Source organism: Procambarus clarkii, chromosome 30 (genome assembly GCF_040958095.1).
Source record: "Procambarus clarkii isolate CNS0578487 chromosome 30, FALCON_Pclarkii_2.0, whole genome shotgun sequence".
NCBI classification, from domain to species: domain Eukaryota; kingdom Metazoa; phylum Arthropoda; class Malacostraca; order Decapoda; family Cambaridae; genus Procambarus; species Procambarus clarkii.
The window spans coordinates 29,407,713-29,424,989 of NC_091179.1; the positions used below are offsets into that span (position 1 = coordinate 29,407,713).

General features: G+C 46.4%; 1 protein-coding gene across 1 annotated transcript; it reads left to right on the plus strand.

Moving 5' to 3' along the window:
* The first annotated feature begins 8,977 nt into the window (after positions 1–8,977).
* Positions 8,978–11,132, plus strand: LOC123747976 (complement C1q-like protein 2). Its single transcript, XM_045730181.2, has 5 exons — positions 8,978–9,114; positions 10,122–10,438; positions 10,528–10,600; positions 10,687–10,805; positions 10,888–11,132. Exons 2-5 carry the CDS (start codon positions 10,122–10,124, stop codon positions 11,087–11,089), a joined length of 711 nt encoding a protein of 236 aa, XP_045586137.2. The 5' UTR covers positions 8,978–9,114; the 3' UTR covers positions 11,090–11,132.
* Positions 11,133–17,277: the final 6,145 nt, after the last annotated feature.

The window sequence follows — 17,277 nt, forward strand, 5'->3', positions numbered from 1 at the left end:
TGAGGGATTCGTAGAGCAGCAATAAAATAGGTGATCGTAGAGCGGCAACAACAGAGGTACTTGTAGAGCAGAATCAACAGACGTGATCGTAAAGCAGCAGCAACAGAGGGGTTCGAAGAGCAGCAACCACAGAGGTGTTCGTAGAGCAGCAACAACAGAGGTGTTCGTAAAGCGGAAACAACAGAGGGGTTCGTAGAGCAGCAACAACAGAGGTGTTGGTAAATGAGCAACAACAGAGGGGTTCGTAGAGCAGCATTAACAGAGGGGTTCGTAGAGCAGCAACAACAGAGGGGTTCGTAGAGCAGCAACAACATAGGGAGTTCGTAGACCGGCAATAACAGAGGGGTTCGTAAAGCGGAAACAACAGAGGTGTTCGTAGAGCAGCAACAACAGAGGGGTTCGTAGAGTGGCAATAACAGAGGTGTTCGTAGAGCAGCAACAACAGAGGTGTTCGTAAAGCGGAAACAACAGAGGTGTTCGTAGAGCAGCAACAACAGAGGGGTTCGTAGAGTGGCAATAACAGAGGTGTTCGTAGAGCAGCAACAACAGAGGGGTTCGTAGAGTGGCAATAACAGAGGTGTTCGTAGAGCAGCAACAACAGAGGGGTTCGTAGAATGGCAATAACAGAGGTGTTCGTAGAGCAGCAACAACAGATGGGTTCGTAGAGCAGCAACAACAGATAAGTTCGTAGAGCAGCAATAACAGAGGGGTTCGTAGTTCTCCAACAACAGATAAGTTCATAGAGCAGCAATAACAGAGGTGTTCGTACAGCAGCAGCAACAGAGGGGTTCGTAGAGCGGCAACAACAGAGGGGTTCGTAGAGCGGCCACAACAGAGGGGTTCGTAGAGCGGCAACAACAGAGGGGTTCGTTGAGCGGCAACAACAGAGGGGTTCGTACAGTGCAATAACAGAGGTGTTCGTAGAGCAGGCACAACAGAGGAGTTCGTAGAGCGGCACCAACAGAGGGGGATCGTATACCAGCAACAACAGAGGGGTTCGTAGAGCAGCAACAACAGAGGGGTTAGTAGAGTAGCAACAATAGAGGTGTTCGTAGTACAGCAACAATAGAGGGGTTCATACAGCGGGCACAACAGACGTGTTCGTATAACAGCAATAAAAACGGTGATCGTAGAGCGGCAACAACAGAGGTACTCGTAGAGCAGCGTCAACAGAGGTGATCGTAGAGCAGCAGCAACAGAGGGGGTTCGTAGAGAGGCAACAACAGAGGGGGTTCTTACAGCAGCAATAACAGAGGAGTTCGCAAAGCAGCAACAACAGAAGGGGATCGTAGATCGGCAACAACAGAGAGGGATCGTATAGCAGCAACAACAGAGTGGTTCGTAGAGCGGCAACAACAGAGGAATTCGTAGAGCATCAACAACAGAGAGATTCGTAGAGCATAAACAACAGAGGGGATCGTAGAGCAGCAACTACAGAGAGATTAGTACAGCGGCAACAACAGAGGTGTTCGTAGACCAGCATCATCAGAGGGGTTCGTAGAGCAGCAACAACAGAAGGATTCGTAGAGCAGAAGCCACAGAGGGATTCGTAGAGCCGCAACAACAGAAGTGTTCGTACAGTAGCAACATCAGAGTGGTTCGTAGATCAGCAACAACAGAGGGGGATCGTATAGCAGCAACAACAGAGTGGTTCGTAGTGCGGCAACAATAGAGGAATTCGTAGAACAGGAACAACAGAGGGGTTCGAAGAGCAGCAACAACAGAGGGGCTCGAAGAGCAGCAACAACAGAAGAGTTCGTACAGCGGCAACAACAGTTCGTAACACAGAAACAACAGAGGTGTTCGTAGAGCAGCAATAACAGAAGGATTCGAAGAGCAGCAACAACAGAGGGGTTCATACAGCGGAAACAACAGAGATGTTGGAAAAGCATCAACAACAGAGGGATTCGAAGAGCAGCAACAACAGAGGGGTTCGTAAAGCAGCAATAACAGAAGGATTCGCACAGCAAAAGCAACAGAGAGATTCGTAGAGCAGCACCAACAGTAGTGTTCGTACAGTAGGAACATCAGAGGGGTTCGTAGAGCAGCAACAAGAGAAGGGTTCGTACAGCGGCAACAACAGAGGGATTCGTAAAGGAGCAACAACAAAGGGGTTCGTAGAGCAGCAACAACAGAGAGATACGTACAGCGGCAACAACAGAGGTGTTTGTACAGCGGCAACAACAAATTGTTTCGTAGAGCAACAACAACAGAGATGTTGGAAGAGCGGCCACAACAGAGGTGTTCGTAGAGCAGCAATATCACAGGCGTTCGTAGAGCAGCAACAACAGAGGGGTTCGTAGAGCAGCATTAACAGAGGGGGTTAGTAGAGCAGCAACAACAGAGGGAATTAGTAGAGCAGCAACAACAGACGGGTTCGTAGAGTACCAATAACAGAGGGATTCGTAGAGCAGCAACAACAGAAGTGTTCGTACATTGGCAACATCATAGGTGATCGTAGAGCAGGAACAACAGAGGTGTTCGAAGAGCAGCAACAACAGAGGGGTTCGTAGAGTGGCAATAACAGAGAAGTTCGTAGAGCAGCAACAAAAGAGGTGTTCGTAGAGCGGCAACAACAGAGGGGATTCGTAGAGCGGCAACAACAGTGGGGTTCGTAGAGCAGAAACAACAGAGAGGTTCGTAGAGCAGCCTCACCAGAGGGGTTCGTAGAGCAGAAACAACAGAGGGGGTTCGTAGAGCCGTTACAACAGAGGGGTTCGTAGAGCAGCAACAACAGTGGGGTTCGTAGAGCGCAACATCAGAGGTGTTCGTAGAGCAACAACAACAGAGGTGTTCGTAGAGCAGCAACTACAGAGGGGCTCGAAGAGCAGCAACAACAGAGGTGTTCGAACAGCGGCAACAACAGAGGGGTTCGTACAGCGGCAACAACAGAGGGGTTCGTAGAGCAGAAACAACAGAGAGGTTCGTAGAGCAGCCTCACCAGAGAGATTCGTAGAGCAGAAACAACAGAGGGGGTTCGTAGAGCAGTCACAACAGAGGGGTTCGTAGAGCAGCAACAACAGAGGGGTTCGTAGAGTGGCCACAACAGAGGAGTTTGTTGACCAGCAACAACAGAGGGGTTCATAGAGCGGCAACAACAGAGGAGGTTCGAAGAGCAGCAACAACAGAGGTGTTCGTAGACAGGCAACAACAGAGGGGTTTGTAGAGCGGCAACAACAGAGTGGTTTGTAGAGCAGCAAATACAGAGGTGTTCGTAGAGCAGCAACAACAGAAGGGTTCGTATAGCAACAGCAACAGTGGGACTCGAAGAGCGGCAACAACAGAGAGACTCGAAGAGCGACAACAACAGAGGGGTTCGTAAAGCATCAACTACAGACGCGTTCGTAGAGCAGCACCAACAGAGTGGTTCGTAGAGCAGCAACAACAGAGGGGTTCGTAGAGCAGCATCAACAGAGGGATTCGTAGAGCAGCAACAACAGAGGTGTTCTTAGAGTAGCAACAATTGAGGAATTCGTAGAGCAGCATCACCAGAGGGATTCGAAGAGCTGCAACAACAGATTGATTTTTAGAGCGGGAACAACAGAGGGGTTTGTAGAGCAGCAACAACAGAGATATTCGTACAGCAGCAACAACACATAGGCTCGAAGAGCGGCAACAACAGAGGTGTTCGTAGAGCTGCAACAACAGAGGGATTCATAAAGCATCAACAACAGAGGGATTCGTAGAGCAGCAACAACAGAGGGGTTCGTAGATCATCAACAACAGAGGGATTCGTAGAGCATAAACAACAGAGGGGTTCGTAGAGCAGCAACTACAGAGAGATTAGTACAGCGGCAACAACAGAGGTGTTCGTAGAGCAGCAACAACAGAGGGGTTCGTAGAGCAGCAACAACAGAAGGATTCGTACAGCAAAAGCAACAGAGAGATTCGTAGAGCAGCAACAACAGAAGTGTTCGTACAGTAGAAACATCAGAGGGGTTCGTAGAGCAGCAACAAGAGAGGGGTTCGTACAGCGGCAACAACAGAGGTGTTCGAAGAGCAGCAACAACAGAGGGATTCGTAGAGCAGCAGCAACAAAGGGGTCGTAGAGCAGCAACAACAGGCGATTTCGTAGAGCATCAACAACAGAGGGGTTCGTAGAGCAGCAACAACAGAGAGATTCGTACAGCGGCAACAACAGAGGTGTTTGTAGAGCGGCAACAACAAATTGTTTCGTAGAGCAACAAGAACAGCAAGAACAGAGATGTTCGAAGAGCGGCCACAACAAAGGTGTTCGTAGAGCAGCAATATCACAGGCGTTCGTAGAGCGGGTTCGTAGAGCAGCAACAACAGAAGGATTTGTAGGGCAGCAACAACAGAGGAGTTCATAGAGCGCAACAACAGAGGTGTTCGTAGAGCAGCAACAACAGAGTTGTTTGTAGAGCAGCAACTACATATTAACATATTTAGTATAGCATGTGTGTTACTCTTACATGCAACAGATGGATGACACTGTTTTTTCAAGAAAGACATAGTTTTACCTATCACAGGTGGGGCATCTATATGTATACTTACGAAGTGAACGGTATGGTAAAAACACAGCTCAATTCCAACACAATGTTACACAAAATAATTCAATAAAAACTCAAATAAATCCAAATCTATGAAAATTCAATATATCAATTCAATAGGAAAAATTTAAATGGAACTGTAACATATTTTGTATATCGTGTGTTGCTCTTACGTGCAACAGATGGCACTGTTTAAAAAAAAAACGCATTTTTTTACCTGTTACAGTTGTGGCATCTAAATAGTACGTATATAAAAACACGCACGTATTCGAATGGAACGTTGTGTGAAAATTTCAAAGCAATCGATGAAGAACTTGTGGAGATTACAGCATGTGTTGCTCTTAGGTCCAAGAGATGGTGCTGTTTTTCCCCAAAAACATGTTTTTTCATGTCACAGGCGAACATAGCCCGTGGCAAACATAGATTCATGTACATAGCAGGTATATAAAAAAAACTTGCCTATTCGAATGCAATGTTGTGTCAAAATTTCAACTCAATCGGTAAAGAGGTTTCGAAGATTTCCCGCACATGAAAACCACCTGAAAAACACAGATTTAAAAAAAAAAAACATGTTTTTCCCGTCACAGACGTGACATCTATATAGTATGTATATAAAAACGCACTCGGACGCGAAGAGAACTTTGTGAGAAAATTTCAAGGCAATCTGTGAAGTACTTTCGGAGATTAGCGATATTGAACAAACGAACATTTCCATTTTTATTTATATAGACTAGCAGTACCCGGCCACAGCAACCTTCCCTGTCCCCCAGTCCTCCCCACCATTCTCTCCTCTCCCATCTCCTTGGCCTCCCAACCATTCCCCACTTCACCGTTCCCTCGTCCACCCTACCATTTCCCACTCCACCATCCCCTCTTCCTTCCCACCATGCCCCACTCCCCTGTCCCTTTGTCCTCTCCACCATTCTCCATTCCCCCATCCCCTCGTCCCCACCATCTCAAACTCCCCCGTCCCCTCGTCCTTCCCCACCATTACCCCCACCCTTGTCCCCTCGTCCTCCCCACCATCTCTCACTTCCGTCCCCTCGTCATCCCCACCATTCCCCACTCCCTCGTCCGATGCCTTCCCAAATGGTTTGATGTTCACTTCAGAAAATTGGGACCATTAAGTGATCTGATGTTCCCATCACTGAAGTATAAGAAAAAGAGTTAAAAAATGAAATGAAAGTATGAAAAAATAAAAAATAAACTATACTCACAAAATGAACGGTATAGTAAACAACACAGCTGAATTCCAATGCAATTCACACAAAATAATTAAATCAAATTGAAAATAAATGAAAATATATGATAATTAAATTTATCAGTGCAATGAGAAACACTGAAATGGAATTGTAACATATTTAGTTCACGGTTAGTATGTCCGGGGTTCTGATTGGTGTAGGTGGTGGGTTCCTTAGTGGGTGTGGTTGTGTGTGTGTCTGTGCGTGTTTCTTTGGTTCGGTTCCCTCTGGTGGGTGGGGGTTTGGGGGGGGGGGGTCTGTGTTTGTTTGTCTTTGGGATTTTGTGTGTGCTGAGGTTTACTTGGTTGCCTTGTGTGGCAGGGTTTTGTTTGTGTGTGGGTGGGTATGGGTGTGTTGTGGTGTTGCGTGGCATGTCTGTCTCTCTCCTGATGTGTCCGGTGTGTGGGTGTTTTTTCTGCTTGGTGGCTGGCCGTCCTCTGTCTGTGGGGGGTCGGGCTTGTGTGCTGGGTGGCTGTGTTTGTCTCGTATGTGTTCCATTCTTGTGTGTTTTTGTATGCTTGTGTTCATTGTCATTATGTCTTGCTGCCTTGTGTTATGTGCTTTTCATTATGGTTCCTGTTGGCACGCCCCGTATGGGTGGCATGTGTTGTTTGTTTGTGTGTTTATGCTTATTTACAATTTGTTCTGTTATCTGTGTCATTTTACTGTGTTATATGTTCCAATGTTGGTTTGTACTATACCGATTTCTTTATTTTTTACTATGTTATTTTACTATGTAATGCTAATGTGCTCTGTTTCCTTTATTTTATGTACTGTGCTGTGTGTTGCTTTGTTGTATTCCCTTGTTATTTTCCTGCATTTACTTACGATGTTGTATTTACAGTGTTATATTACCATGTTTTGTTATTGTGTTCTCGATTCTGTGGTGTGCTGTCTGCTGTTGTGTGGTGTGGCGCATGGTGCGTGTGTTGTCTGCTGTTGTGTGGTGTGGCGCATGGTGCGTGTGTTGTCTGCTGTTGTGTGGTGTGGCGCATGGTGCGTGTGTTGTCTGCTGTTGTGTGGTGTGGCGCATGGTGCGTGGGTTGTCTGCTGTTGTGTGGTGTGGCGCATGGTGCGTGGGTTTTGCGTTTGTGTTATTTTGTATGTGTATTCTTTGTATGTGTATTCCTTGTTTATAATTTACCCTTGGTTTATTGTGCTCCTTGTGCGCTTTTGTAATTACTGACGCTTTTGGCGCGCCCCGTCTGGGTAGTGTTTTTTTTTTTTTTTTTTTTTTGTGTGTGTGTGTGTGTGTGTGTGTGTGTGTGTGTGTGTGTGTGTGTGTGTGTGTGTGTGTGTGTGTGTGTGTGTGTGTGTGTGTGTGTGTTCTTATGTGTTTTCTGTTATTCTTTGTTTTCACCTTTGTGTTGATCTGTGTTACTTGTTGTCTGTGTTGTTGTTATTTTGTGTTCTTTGTTATTCTGTGCTTTCCTGTTTGTATGGTTACTATACGCTGTACTTGCTCTGTTTTAAAATAAAAAGAAAAAAAAATCGATCTGCTGCTGCTTCGTTCGATGTAGAATTGCGTCGCGAACAAAATTACAACTCGGGTGATTTGTTGTCATATGTGCAATCAAATATTCCTAAGCTAACGCTTGAGCGAAAAGGCATTTTCAATCAAATAATTCAAACTGTCCATAACGGGCTTGCAGAAATCTTCTAAGATGCGCCAAGAGGAACTGGCAAAGGCTTCCTAATTAGATTGATTCTGGCAGCATTTCGATCCCAAAATGGCATAACCTTAGCTTTTGCAACGTCCGGAATAGCTGCGACATTGCTACCAGGTAGAAGAACTGTTATTTCGGCTTTGAAATTGCCATTGAATAAGCAATTCATTGAAACTCCCACGTGCAACATTTCCCAAGGATCCGGCATGGGAAAAGTATTGCAGAAATGAAAAGTTATTTTTCGGAATAAATGTACAATGGCCCACAAAAAATAGCTCGAGGCTCTTGATCGATCATTGCAAGATTTGCGTGGAAAAATCAGGCTATTTGGGAAATCATTAATATTGCTTGCAGGAGATTTCAGGCAAACATTACTTGTCATTCCTCGATTGACACCAGCTGACGAAATAAATGCTTGCCTGAAATACTCTACTTTGTGGCGCCACATAAAGACGTTAAAATTAACTACAAATATGCGTGTCCAGCTACAAAACGATCCATCAGCCGAGATATTCTCACATCAATTTATGGAAATTGGGAATGGAAACGTGCCGGTTGATCTGACCTCAGGACGAATTTCATTGCCTCAGAACTTCTACAATTTAGTGACGTCAAAAGAAGAATTGGTTGAGAAAGTATTTCCCAATATTGAAACCAATTATAAGACTCACGATTGGCTGAGTGAACCAGCTATTCTTGCGGCCTAGAACAAAGACGTCTATGAACATAACAATATTATTGAGTCTAACATCCAAAACGAGGAAGTCACATACAAGTCCGTCGGCACTGTTGTGGGAGCAGATGAAGCGGTTAATTATCAAACAGAATTGTTGAATTCACTCGATCTGCCAGGGATACCATCACACGTATGGCAATTGAAAATCGTTTTGCCAATTATCATGTTGAGAAATATCAACCAGCCAAAACTTTGCAAGGTAACGCGCCTTGCAGTAAAAAAGATAATCAGCAACGCCACAGAAGCAACAATCTTGACAAGACCTTTCAAAGGTGAAGATGTCCTCATTCCTCTCATTCCTATTATTCCAACAGATATGTCATTTCAATTTAAGAGATTGTAATTTCCAATTTGATTGGCATTTGCAATCACCATCAACAAAGCTCAGGTCCAATCTTTAGAATTGGGCAGTTTATATCTAGACACGGATTGCTTCTCACATGGACAATTATATGTTGCGAGTTCTAGAGTCGGCAAACCAGACAATCTCTATATCTTCACAGACAATAGAACTACTAAAAATATTGTATTCCCACAAGCATTGTTATATTAAACATATTAGAAACGTCTGCTTTCTCTTTTCTTTCTTTCCCATTAAGCTAGATTGACCCACAGCAACGCGTGGCGGGTACAGCTAGTATATAATATAAATAATTATCTTAGAAAACAAATTGAAATATTTTTCTGTTAATCCATATTGTCAGTTCTGTCAACAGGTGGCGTTGTTGACTCCAGCAGCCAGCTTGACGGAGTGACGTACTGGAGATTCCTGTCTAATGGCTATGCAACCCTACGAGTGTCAACCCTTACGAGCTTACAAGGGTCGACACTCCCGGTCGTTTGATTAATGTGGGTTTTGTTTTCGTGAGAAGTGTTTGGTTTAAATTTTCCTCTACTTATTGCTTCGTGTTTTCTGTGAGGAGGCTGTACTTGGTAGTGATTCAGACTTTATCGTGATAGTAAGTAAAAATGATTACGTTCGTGGTACTTAGAATTGAATGATTGGTTGAAGTAGGTAAACTAACTCAATGAAACGTGCTACATGTGTATGGTCTTGGGAAGGTTTTCTTTAATTGTAAAAGTCAATGTATTGTGGTATATTATCTGCATACATAAATGTTACTATCGATGAGTTTGAGGAATGTGAAATGTTAAACGACTTTTGATTATATATATATTGCAGACCAATATGGTCGTCATGGTCTGGTATGTCGTAAATCACCGGGTAAAATTGCAAGACGTGAAGAAGTAAACATCATCAAGAGGAGCCTCGCCACAGCCCGCTGCCCGGCACAAAGAGAACCACACTTATCCAGACCTAACGACCCTCAGAAGCGTCCAGATGGGGTCACCTTGCTACCTTGGAAGGATAGTAAACAAGTGGTATGGGACTACACGTGCGCTGCCACACTGGCCAGTACCCACCTCCACTACAGCACACGTGAAAGCGGTGGTGCTGCTTCTTTCAGGGAATCGCAGAAAATTATTAAATACAGTGGTCTAGCACACTGCTACAGCTTTGTTCCGATCGGCTCGGAGACCTTCGGTTCGTGGGGAAAATGTGCATTGAAGTTCTTGAAGGAATTGGGGGACAAATTGATCAGCGCTACAAAAGACCAGAGCAAAAAGTTTCTTGTTCCAGCGTCTCAGTGTTGCGATTCGGAGCGGAAATGCCTGTTGCGTCTTGGGCACTAGCCTAACTTCAGAGGAATTCGAAGAAGTGTTTGACTTGCAACAATGATCGAACACTTCTGTGACATTCATCAATGTTTCCCATTGTCGCGTTTTTAAAGAGATCCATAACCTTTAAGCAGCTTTTTGTATTATTTTTGTATTAACCCATGTATATCTTGTAACCATCAAATATATAATATATATAAACAAACACGTCTTGCCCCATATTGTTCAAAACTTCTAATTATTGCTCTAGACTTTATTAATGGTTCGTGTTGGATTACATTAATAGATGCAGGGAAGCAACTACGTGATGCTGGCGTTCCTGGCCGTGATCCATCTTTGTGTACACCACACTACTGCCATTCCTGCTACATTAACAAAAACTGCAACTTCAGAAGTTCTAAATACTACCGTTGTAAAACCCACGAAGCTTGCCCACCTTGGAAATGCAACAGGAAATGCTACCACAGCATCACACGCTGTAAACCTAACTGAATCTACAAATATCGCATCAAATAAGACGGATACTCCCAAACCTGCCCACACTGTGAAGGTCAGGCAAGCACCAGCGGACAATTCTTCAGTTCTCTCCACCCCAGTAATTGCGTGAGTTAATAGTTCTTCGCGCAGTATTAACCTTGTATGTACATATATTACAGGCTTCTTGATAGATAATCCTCTTTTTTTTTCCCCAGTGGTCGTAGCGTGGCCTTCTGTGTGACGAAAGCTACAGAAAAACTTAGTGCCTTCGCTCACATTCACTTCAGGGTAAGTAGGAAGCTTGGTGTAACTTTTTTATTACCTAATGGGTACCTTGGTGTGTAAAATTTAAACTATTTAAAATTTATCCACAGGACGTCTTGACTAACGCAGGAGCCGGATGGGATCCATCAGTAAGCGAATTTGTTGCTCCCTATGACGGACATTACTTCTTCATATTCCACGCTATAGGAGCGAATGCCAGCGACTTCACGTGAGTTAATACTTGTAAATTTTTTGGTGTTTCTAAAAATTTTTTATTTACGATTAAGACTAACATGATTTTTCCTACCCAGAATGTCTTTGACACTGAATGGTATGCCCAAGGTGACTGCATATGGAACTCTAACTACTTTTGAAGTTGGCTCCAATTCTGTCGTCTTGGCATTGAAGGCGATGGATAAAATCTCCTTAGAGCTGCATCAGGGTGCCATATATGAACACCCCGGCAACGAGTCGTACACTTCCTTCACTGGCTTCCTCCTCTCTAGTGTGTAATGAGTGCCTAAATATTTGTTTCCTGATTAAAGTTTAAAATGATCTTTAATGTTTAAGTTTCTAATATTCAAAGCTAAGAATGCAAAAAAAAACTTCCCTTTTGAATTTAATAACGGTGCATGTTCTTGATCACAACCTAGATAGCCTTCCACGCAGTTCTAACTGAATATCTCTGCTGTAAATTGTTAGAAAAGAAAATGTCTAGGCATCTGAAGCAAGAGTCGTATAGATTAACTACCCCCTACGGCTTCGTCTACGATATGTCTTTAGATTGGATTATAGTCCCTTTTTAATATCACTAAAGTAATAAAAATTAATATACCCATTTTATTTTAGTTTTGATTAGTGTTTTGTGAAGGTAAAACTAGCTTCTACACTGGAGGTGTAACATTACACCTCCAGACATGATGCCTAGAGGTGTAATGATAATGGGCTCGACCTTGTAGTGTACTTGCTTATGAGCTAGCATCCCTCAATGATGTCGCCTTGTGGCAAGGGGCTCGCGTACACCTACTTGGGATCGGAGAAGGTTACCTTCGCCCTCTTTCCCCCCCCCCCCCCTTCTCCCCCGTCTCCTGCCCCTGTTTGGGTATTTTACTTGCTGAAGGGCACCATGTATGGTCCTAGTCATCGGACCGCCCACTGGAGGGGGTCACCCATGAGGCGCTGCTGTAAGTGGATAGTTGGGTGTCCAGGCTGGTGGGATGGGGTCTTTGCACCAGTGTGGACTAAGCGGTAGGAATTCCTGCTTAAAAAAATAGAGAACCGCTGAGGACGACGCACCCCTTCCTGCACTGGCCCGTGCTCGGCCTCCCTGGTGCGTGGTATCACTAGGTTATAATCCCCAGACTTTTAAGGGGGCATAATTCAAATCTATATAAATAAAAATGGAAATGCTCGTTTGTTCGAAATCGCTAATCTGAAAGTTCTTAACCGAGTGCTTTGAAATTTTCACAATGTTCCATTTGCATCTAGCCAGTTTTTATATGCATGCTATAGATGCCACGTCTGTGACAATAAAGAAAAACATGCTTTTTCTGAAACTAACTTTTTAATGTCTCTTGAGGGAAATCTTCGAAACCTCTTTACCGATTGCTATGAAATTTTGACACGACGTTGCATTCGAATAGGTGCGTCTTTTTATATATCTACTATACACATGCCTCACATGTGACAGGGGAAAAAAACATGCGTTTTTGGAAAACGGCGCCATCTGTTGCACACAATAGCAACGTTCATACTATTCTAAATGTCACGAATTCCATTTCAATGTTTCAGATAGGATTGATAATTTTTTTTTTCATTGATTTCGATTTATTTTATTGAACTATTTTGTGACAGTGGAATTGAGCTGTTGTTTACCATACCGTTTATTTCACAAGCATAGGTGCCATACCTGTGACTGGTAAAAGTATCCTTTTCTTGACAAACAACGTCATCTATTGCATGTAAAAGCAACACATGCTATACAAAATGTTGCAATTCCATTTGTGTTTCTGATTGCATTGATAATGTCTATTTTCATAGACGAGGGGATGGTGGAGTGGGGAATGCTTGGGAGGGCGAGGAGACAGGAGAGGAGAGAATGGTGGGGAGGACTGGGGAACAGGAAAGGTAGTTGTGGCTGGGTACTGCTAGTGTGCAATAAATGAAAGATTTTGATAACAATTAAGTTTTATACAAAGAGGCTTCATCTGGTTTATCAAGGCATCCTAGCAGAAATAGGGAGAACAAAACAAATTCCAAATTTTCCAAAATGTTAAACATTAACACCAAACATAAGTGTCGACTGAAATTTCAGACTCTATCACAATAGCATATAAAACGTAGTTTTATCCAAAAGAGAAATAAAGATTTAATTTTTGTTTTATCGGGCACCCCTTCCCCGCTCAGCTCGTTGTTGCTAAGTGGGGGAGGCCTAGTGGGCGGCTGCCGGAGTGTGATGCTCCTTGGGACAGTCTTCTGTCCTTTTCTAGCCTTGTACTCCTGCTGCCGTCCTCTCCAATTCTGCTGGGCACCTTTTCCTTTTCCTTCTGTTTCGTTTTTCTCCCCCCTCTTCTCCTATCTGCTTGCCGTTTCTTGCCGACCTTTTGCTCGTTCTGGTTCTTCCCTTGGACTTCTTCTATTTTGATGCCCGGGTGCTTGAGGAGGCATACTCTTGCACCCGTAGAACTGTAGTACCCGACGTCGAGAGCGAGGGGAACCTTTTATTGTCAATCCCCCTTTCGTCACTGAACCCGATCTCGACGGACTGACGGTCCTTAAGGTGGCGTTTGTGGGGCGTATACTCACGACGCACCCCTAGGGGGCCCCGGCAAGATCGGAGATAGCTTCTTGTTGGGTGTCCTGCCTCTAATTGTGGCTCCATGGTGGGTGTGGGGGTACATTCGTGAATGAATTCTTCTTTTCGTCATGATGATAACCCCTGTTTCGGCTGCTTCTGGTGTACCTACTCAGGCTCGTGGGGTGGGCGACCAAGCCCCCGAGTCGGTCCCTATTGGAAGACCGGGCTCTGTAGCCTCCGCTGCATTGGGCCCCGACCTTGCTCCTCCTTTGGCCTCTCTGACTCCTTCCCCTGGCTCCCCTCCCTCCTCTGTGGTTGGGTCGAGCCCAAAGCCCCCAGTGGTGACTACCTCGTCCCCTGGCGCGGCTCCTTCTCTAGTTGTAACTACTGCGCCTTTTAACCCCTCTCTCTCTGGGGGTTCTCACCGCCGTCCTCGTCACGGCCGCCCTCGCTCGATTCCTTCCAGTTCTGCTACCTATCAAGCCTTGTTTGGTCCCGCTTCGTGGGCCAAATATTTTGATCTCCTCCCTCTTGATTCTGTGCCTCCTGACGATTTCTCCCTCCATCGACATCTCGTTGATTCCGTGGATGCCTCCATTACTTTCAACCCCACTCGTCTCGGTACACGTGTCGTTGCTGCTCCTTCTCAGGATGCTGCTTCCCGCTTGGCTGCCTTATCCTGCCTTGGCGAGACCCCTGTTCGGGTCTCGAAGAACGCTCAGTTGAATGCCAGTGTTGGCACTATTTTGCTCCCGCCCCATGTTGTGACCGGTGTTCGGGACCTGCACGACTGCCACGACGATATTAGACATATCCTTGCTGCCCAGGGCCATTCTATTCTCCAGATGGACACGTTTACTCGTCCCCCTCGTGGTAGTCGCCGTCAACCCCTCCGGGTTGTGAAGATTACCTTTGATGGTAGGACCCTTCCACCCTCTGTCATTCTTGCTGGTGCCAGGTGCTCTGTCCAGGAGTACATTCCTTCTCCTCGGCTCTGCAACAAGTGCTGGAGGTTTGGGCATGGTGCCCTCCGCTGCTCCGGGACTGTCTCTCTCTGTCCTTTGTGTGGTGGCGAAGGTCACTCTAAGTCGGAGTGCACTTCTCCCCAGGCTCGTTGCCTCAACTGCGGTGAGGCCCATCCTACCTTCTTCCGTGCGTGTGTCCATTACAAGCTTGAGGCAGCCGTCCTCAACTTGAAGCACCGGGAGCGTTTATCTTTTCCTGAGGCGAGACGCCAGGTTCGCCGGCTCCCGCCTTATGCTAATATCTCTTATGCTCGCGTGTTGCGCTCTTCCTCTCCTCTCGTCCTTCCCGCCTTCCTCAGACTCTCAACCGTTTCCGGGCCTTGGACCCTGATGCGCCCACTGCCCCCTCCTCTGTTCCTTTGGGTTCTCTCCCGAAGGATCCTCATCCTGGTCCTCTGTCCGGGGTTCCCCTTTCTTCTACCCGGTCTGTCGTGTCTCCTGTGTCTTCTTCCTCGTCCCCCTCCGATCCTCCTTCCCATCCTCTTCCTCCATCTATCGGCTCTCCCCACCGCCTGTCGGTGCGGGCGGATGTCCATCGCTCTCCTAGCGGCCGTCGTGTGTGCTCTCGTTCGGCTTCTCCTGTTGAGACACTGGAATCCGTTGCCCGGTACGTAGTTGCTGGGACACCGGTCTCTTTAAGTCAGAAGCGTAAGCCTGGCTCCTCTCCTTCTTCCCCGGCGGGTAAGAAGGCTTCGCTTTCTTCCTCGGCTCCTACGTCTGGTTCTGTTGCTCCTTCCCCTCCCGTTTCAGTGATTGCGTCCCCTGTTCCTGCTATGGAGGTTTCTTTGGCCCCTGCTTCCCTTTCGGTTGCTACTCTTGCTGGGGTGCGCTCCCCTCTTTCTACTCCCCCTCTTCCTGCTGCTGTCCTTGACTGCTCCTCTCCGTTGTCTCCTCCTCTTCCTTCTCCTCCTCCTCCTCCTCCTCCTCCGGACCCCGCCCGCCCACCTCTGATCTGTTCTCCCATTTCCTTCCCTCCGTCTTTGCTCAGTTTACCCATGCCCCCTAACCCTGACTTTGCTGACCCTGATCCCGACCCTGATATTCTTTAATGTGCTCTGTTGCTCTTTCGCCTTGGTTTCTTCCTTGTTCTCTGGTTTTGTCCTTTCTCTTCTCGTCGTTGTCCATTCTTCAATGGAACGTTCGAGGTTATTACGCCAATTTCCTCGAACTCCAATTTCTGATTTCGCGGTTTTCGCCCCTTTGTGTCTGTCTCCAGGAGCCGATGCTTGGTGCTCGTCCTGGTCGTTTTCGTGGCTATTCCTTTCTCTCTTCCCCCCCCCCCCAGCCATTGCTGGGGCTTCTAATTCTTCTGCTCTCTTGATTCGTGCAGATGTTCCCTTTGTTCCTTTACTTTTTCCTTCGCCTCTCCATTGTTCTGCTGCTCGTATCTTTGTGGGGAAATGGTACACAGTTTGTTCCATTTATCTCCCCCCGAGTGTCCCGCTCTCTCTTCCTGATTTGAAACACCTCCTAGACTCCTTGCCGGAGCCTGTGCTCTTGCTGGGTGACTTCAATTGTCGTCATTCTCTTTGGGGTGACGTTCTGACGAATACCCGGGGTCGCCTCCTTGAGCCGTTTCTCCTCTCTTCTTCCCTGTCTCTTCTGAATTCTGGTGAGCCCACTCATTTGGACTCTCGGACTCGCACCCTTTCTTGTCTTGATCTTTCTCTCTGCTCTTCTTCTCTTTACTTAGATTTCACGTGGCAGGTTCTTGATGACCTCCATGGAAGTGATCATTTCCCCATCCTTGTTTCCTTTTCCTCTTTTCGCCCTTCCCTCTCTTACCCTAGGTGGCAGTTTGCTAAGGCAGACTGGACCTTATTTACCCTAAGTGCTGCTCTCTCTGACTTCTCCCTTCTGCCTCTCTCTCGCGCTCTCCTCCTTTTTCATGACACTGTCTTCAACGCTGCCCTCCGCTCTATTCCTCGCTCTTCCTCTCGGGGTCCACGGAAGTGCGTTCCCTGGTGGAATGCGGACTGTGCTCGGGCTGTCCGCTGTAAGCGTGCAGCCTGGAAGAGGCACCGCCGTAGGCAGACGACCGATTCTTTTCTTTTCTTTCGGAAAGCGAGTGCGGTGGCCCGTAGGGCCATCCGTACGGCTTAACGTGAATGTTGGGCATCTTATGTCTCAACAATTACGTCCGAAACCCCTCTGGCCCAGATCTGGAAGCGTATCCGCAAGATAGCGGGTAAGTTCATTCCCGATGTTTCACCGGTCCTTCACCTCCATGATACTCTTGTGGCGGACCCGTTGCAGGTCGCTTCCGAACTGGGTTCCCACTTTTCTTCTGTTAGCTCTGGTCTTCATCTTCCCCAATCTTTCCTTCTTCGTAAACCTGTCCTTGAGTCTCGTCCTTTAGATTTCTGCACTCATCTTCAGCTTCCCTATAATGATCCCTTCTCTCTGAACTTCGTTCTGCCCTGGCCCTCTGCGGTTCTATGGCGGCGGGCTCCGATGGTATTCATTATGAGATGCTTCGCCATCTCCCTCCGAGCACGTCTCAGTATTTACTGAGTCTGTATAATCGGATCTGGGAGTCGTCGTCAGTCCCTGAGGACTGGCTCGATGCCGTTGTCCTCCCTGTTCGCAAACCGGGGTTCCCCTAAGGACTTTCGCCCTATTGCTCTCACAAGTTGTGTCTGCAAACTCTTTGAACGTATGGTTAACGTTCGTCTGATGTGGTTCCTGGAACACCATCACCTCCTCTCCCCTTCTCACTTTGGTTTCCGCTAGTGCCGCAGCACGACAGATGTCCTGGTGAACTTGGAGGTCTATATTCGTACTGCTTTTGCAGCGAAGACCTCCGTTGTTGCCGTCCTTTTTGACCTGGAAAAGACTTACGACACCACTTGGCGATATCATATTCTATCTCAACTTCA

Excerpts from the sequence above, each read along its gene's own strand:
- LOC123747976 (XM_045730181.2), top strand. The coding sequence starts at position 10,122 with ATGCAGGGAAGCAACTACGTGATGCTGGCGTTCCTGGCCGTGATCCAT. Across the intron at positions 10,601-10,686 it reads TCGCTCACATTCACTTCAGG|GACGTCTTGACTAACGCAGG; the intron begins GTAAGTAGGAAG and ends ATTTATCCACAG. Across the intron at positions 10,806-10,887 it reads GCGAATGCCAGCGACTTCAC|AATGTCTTTGACACTGAATG; the intron begins GTGAGTTAATAC and ends TTTCCTACCCAG.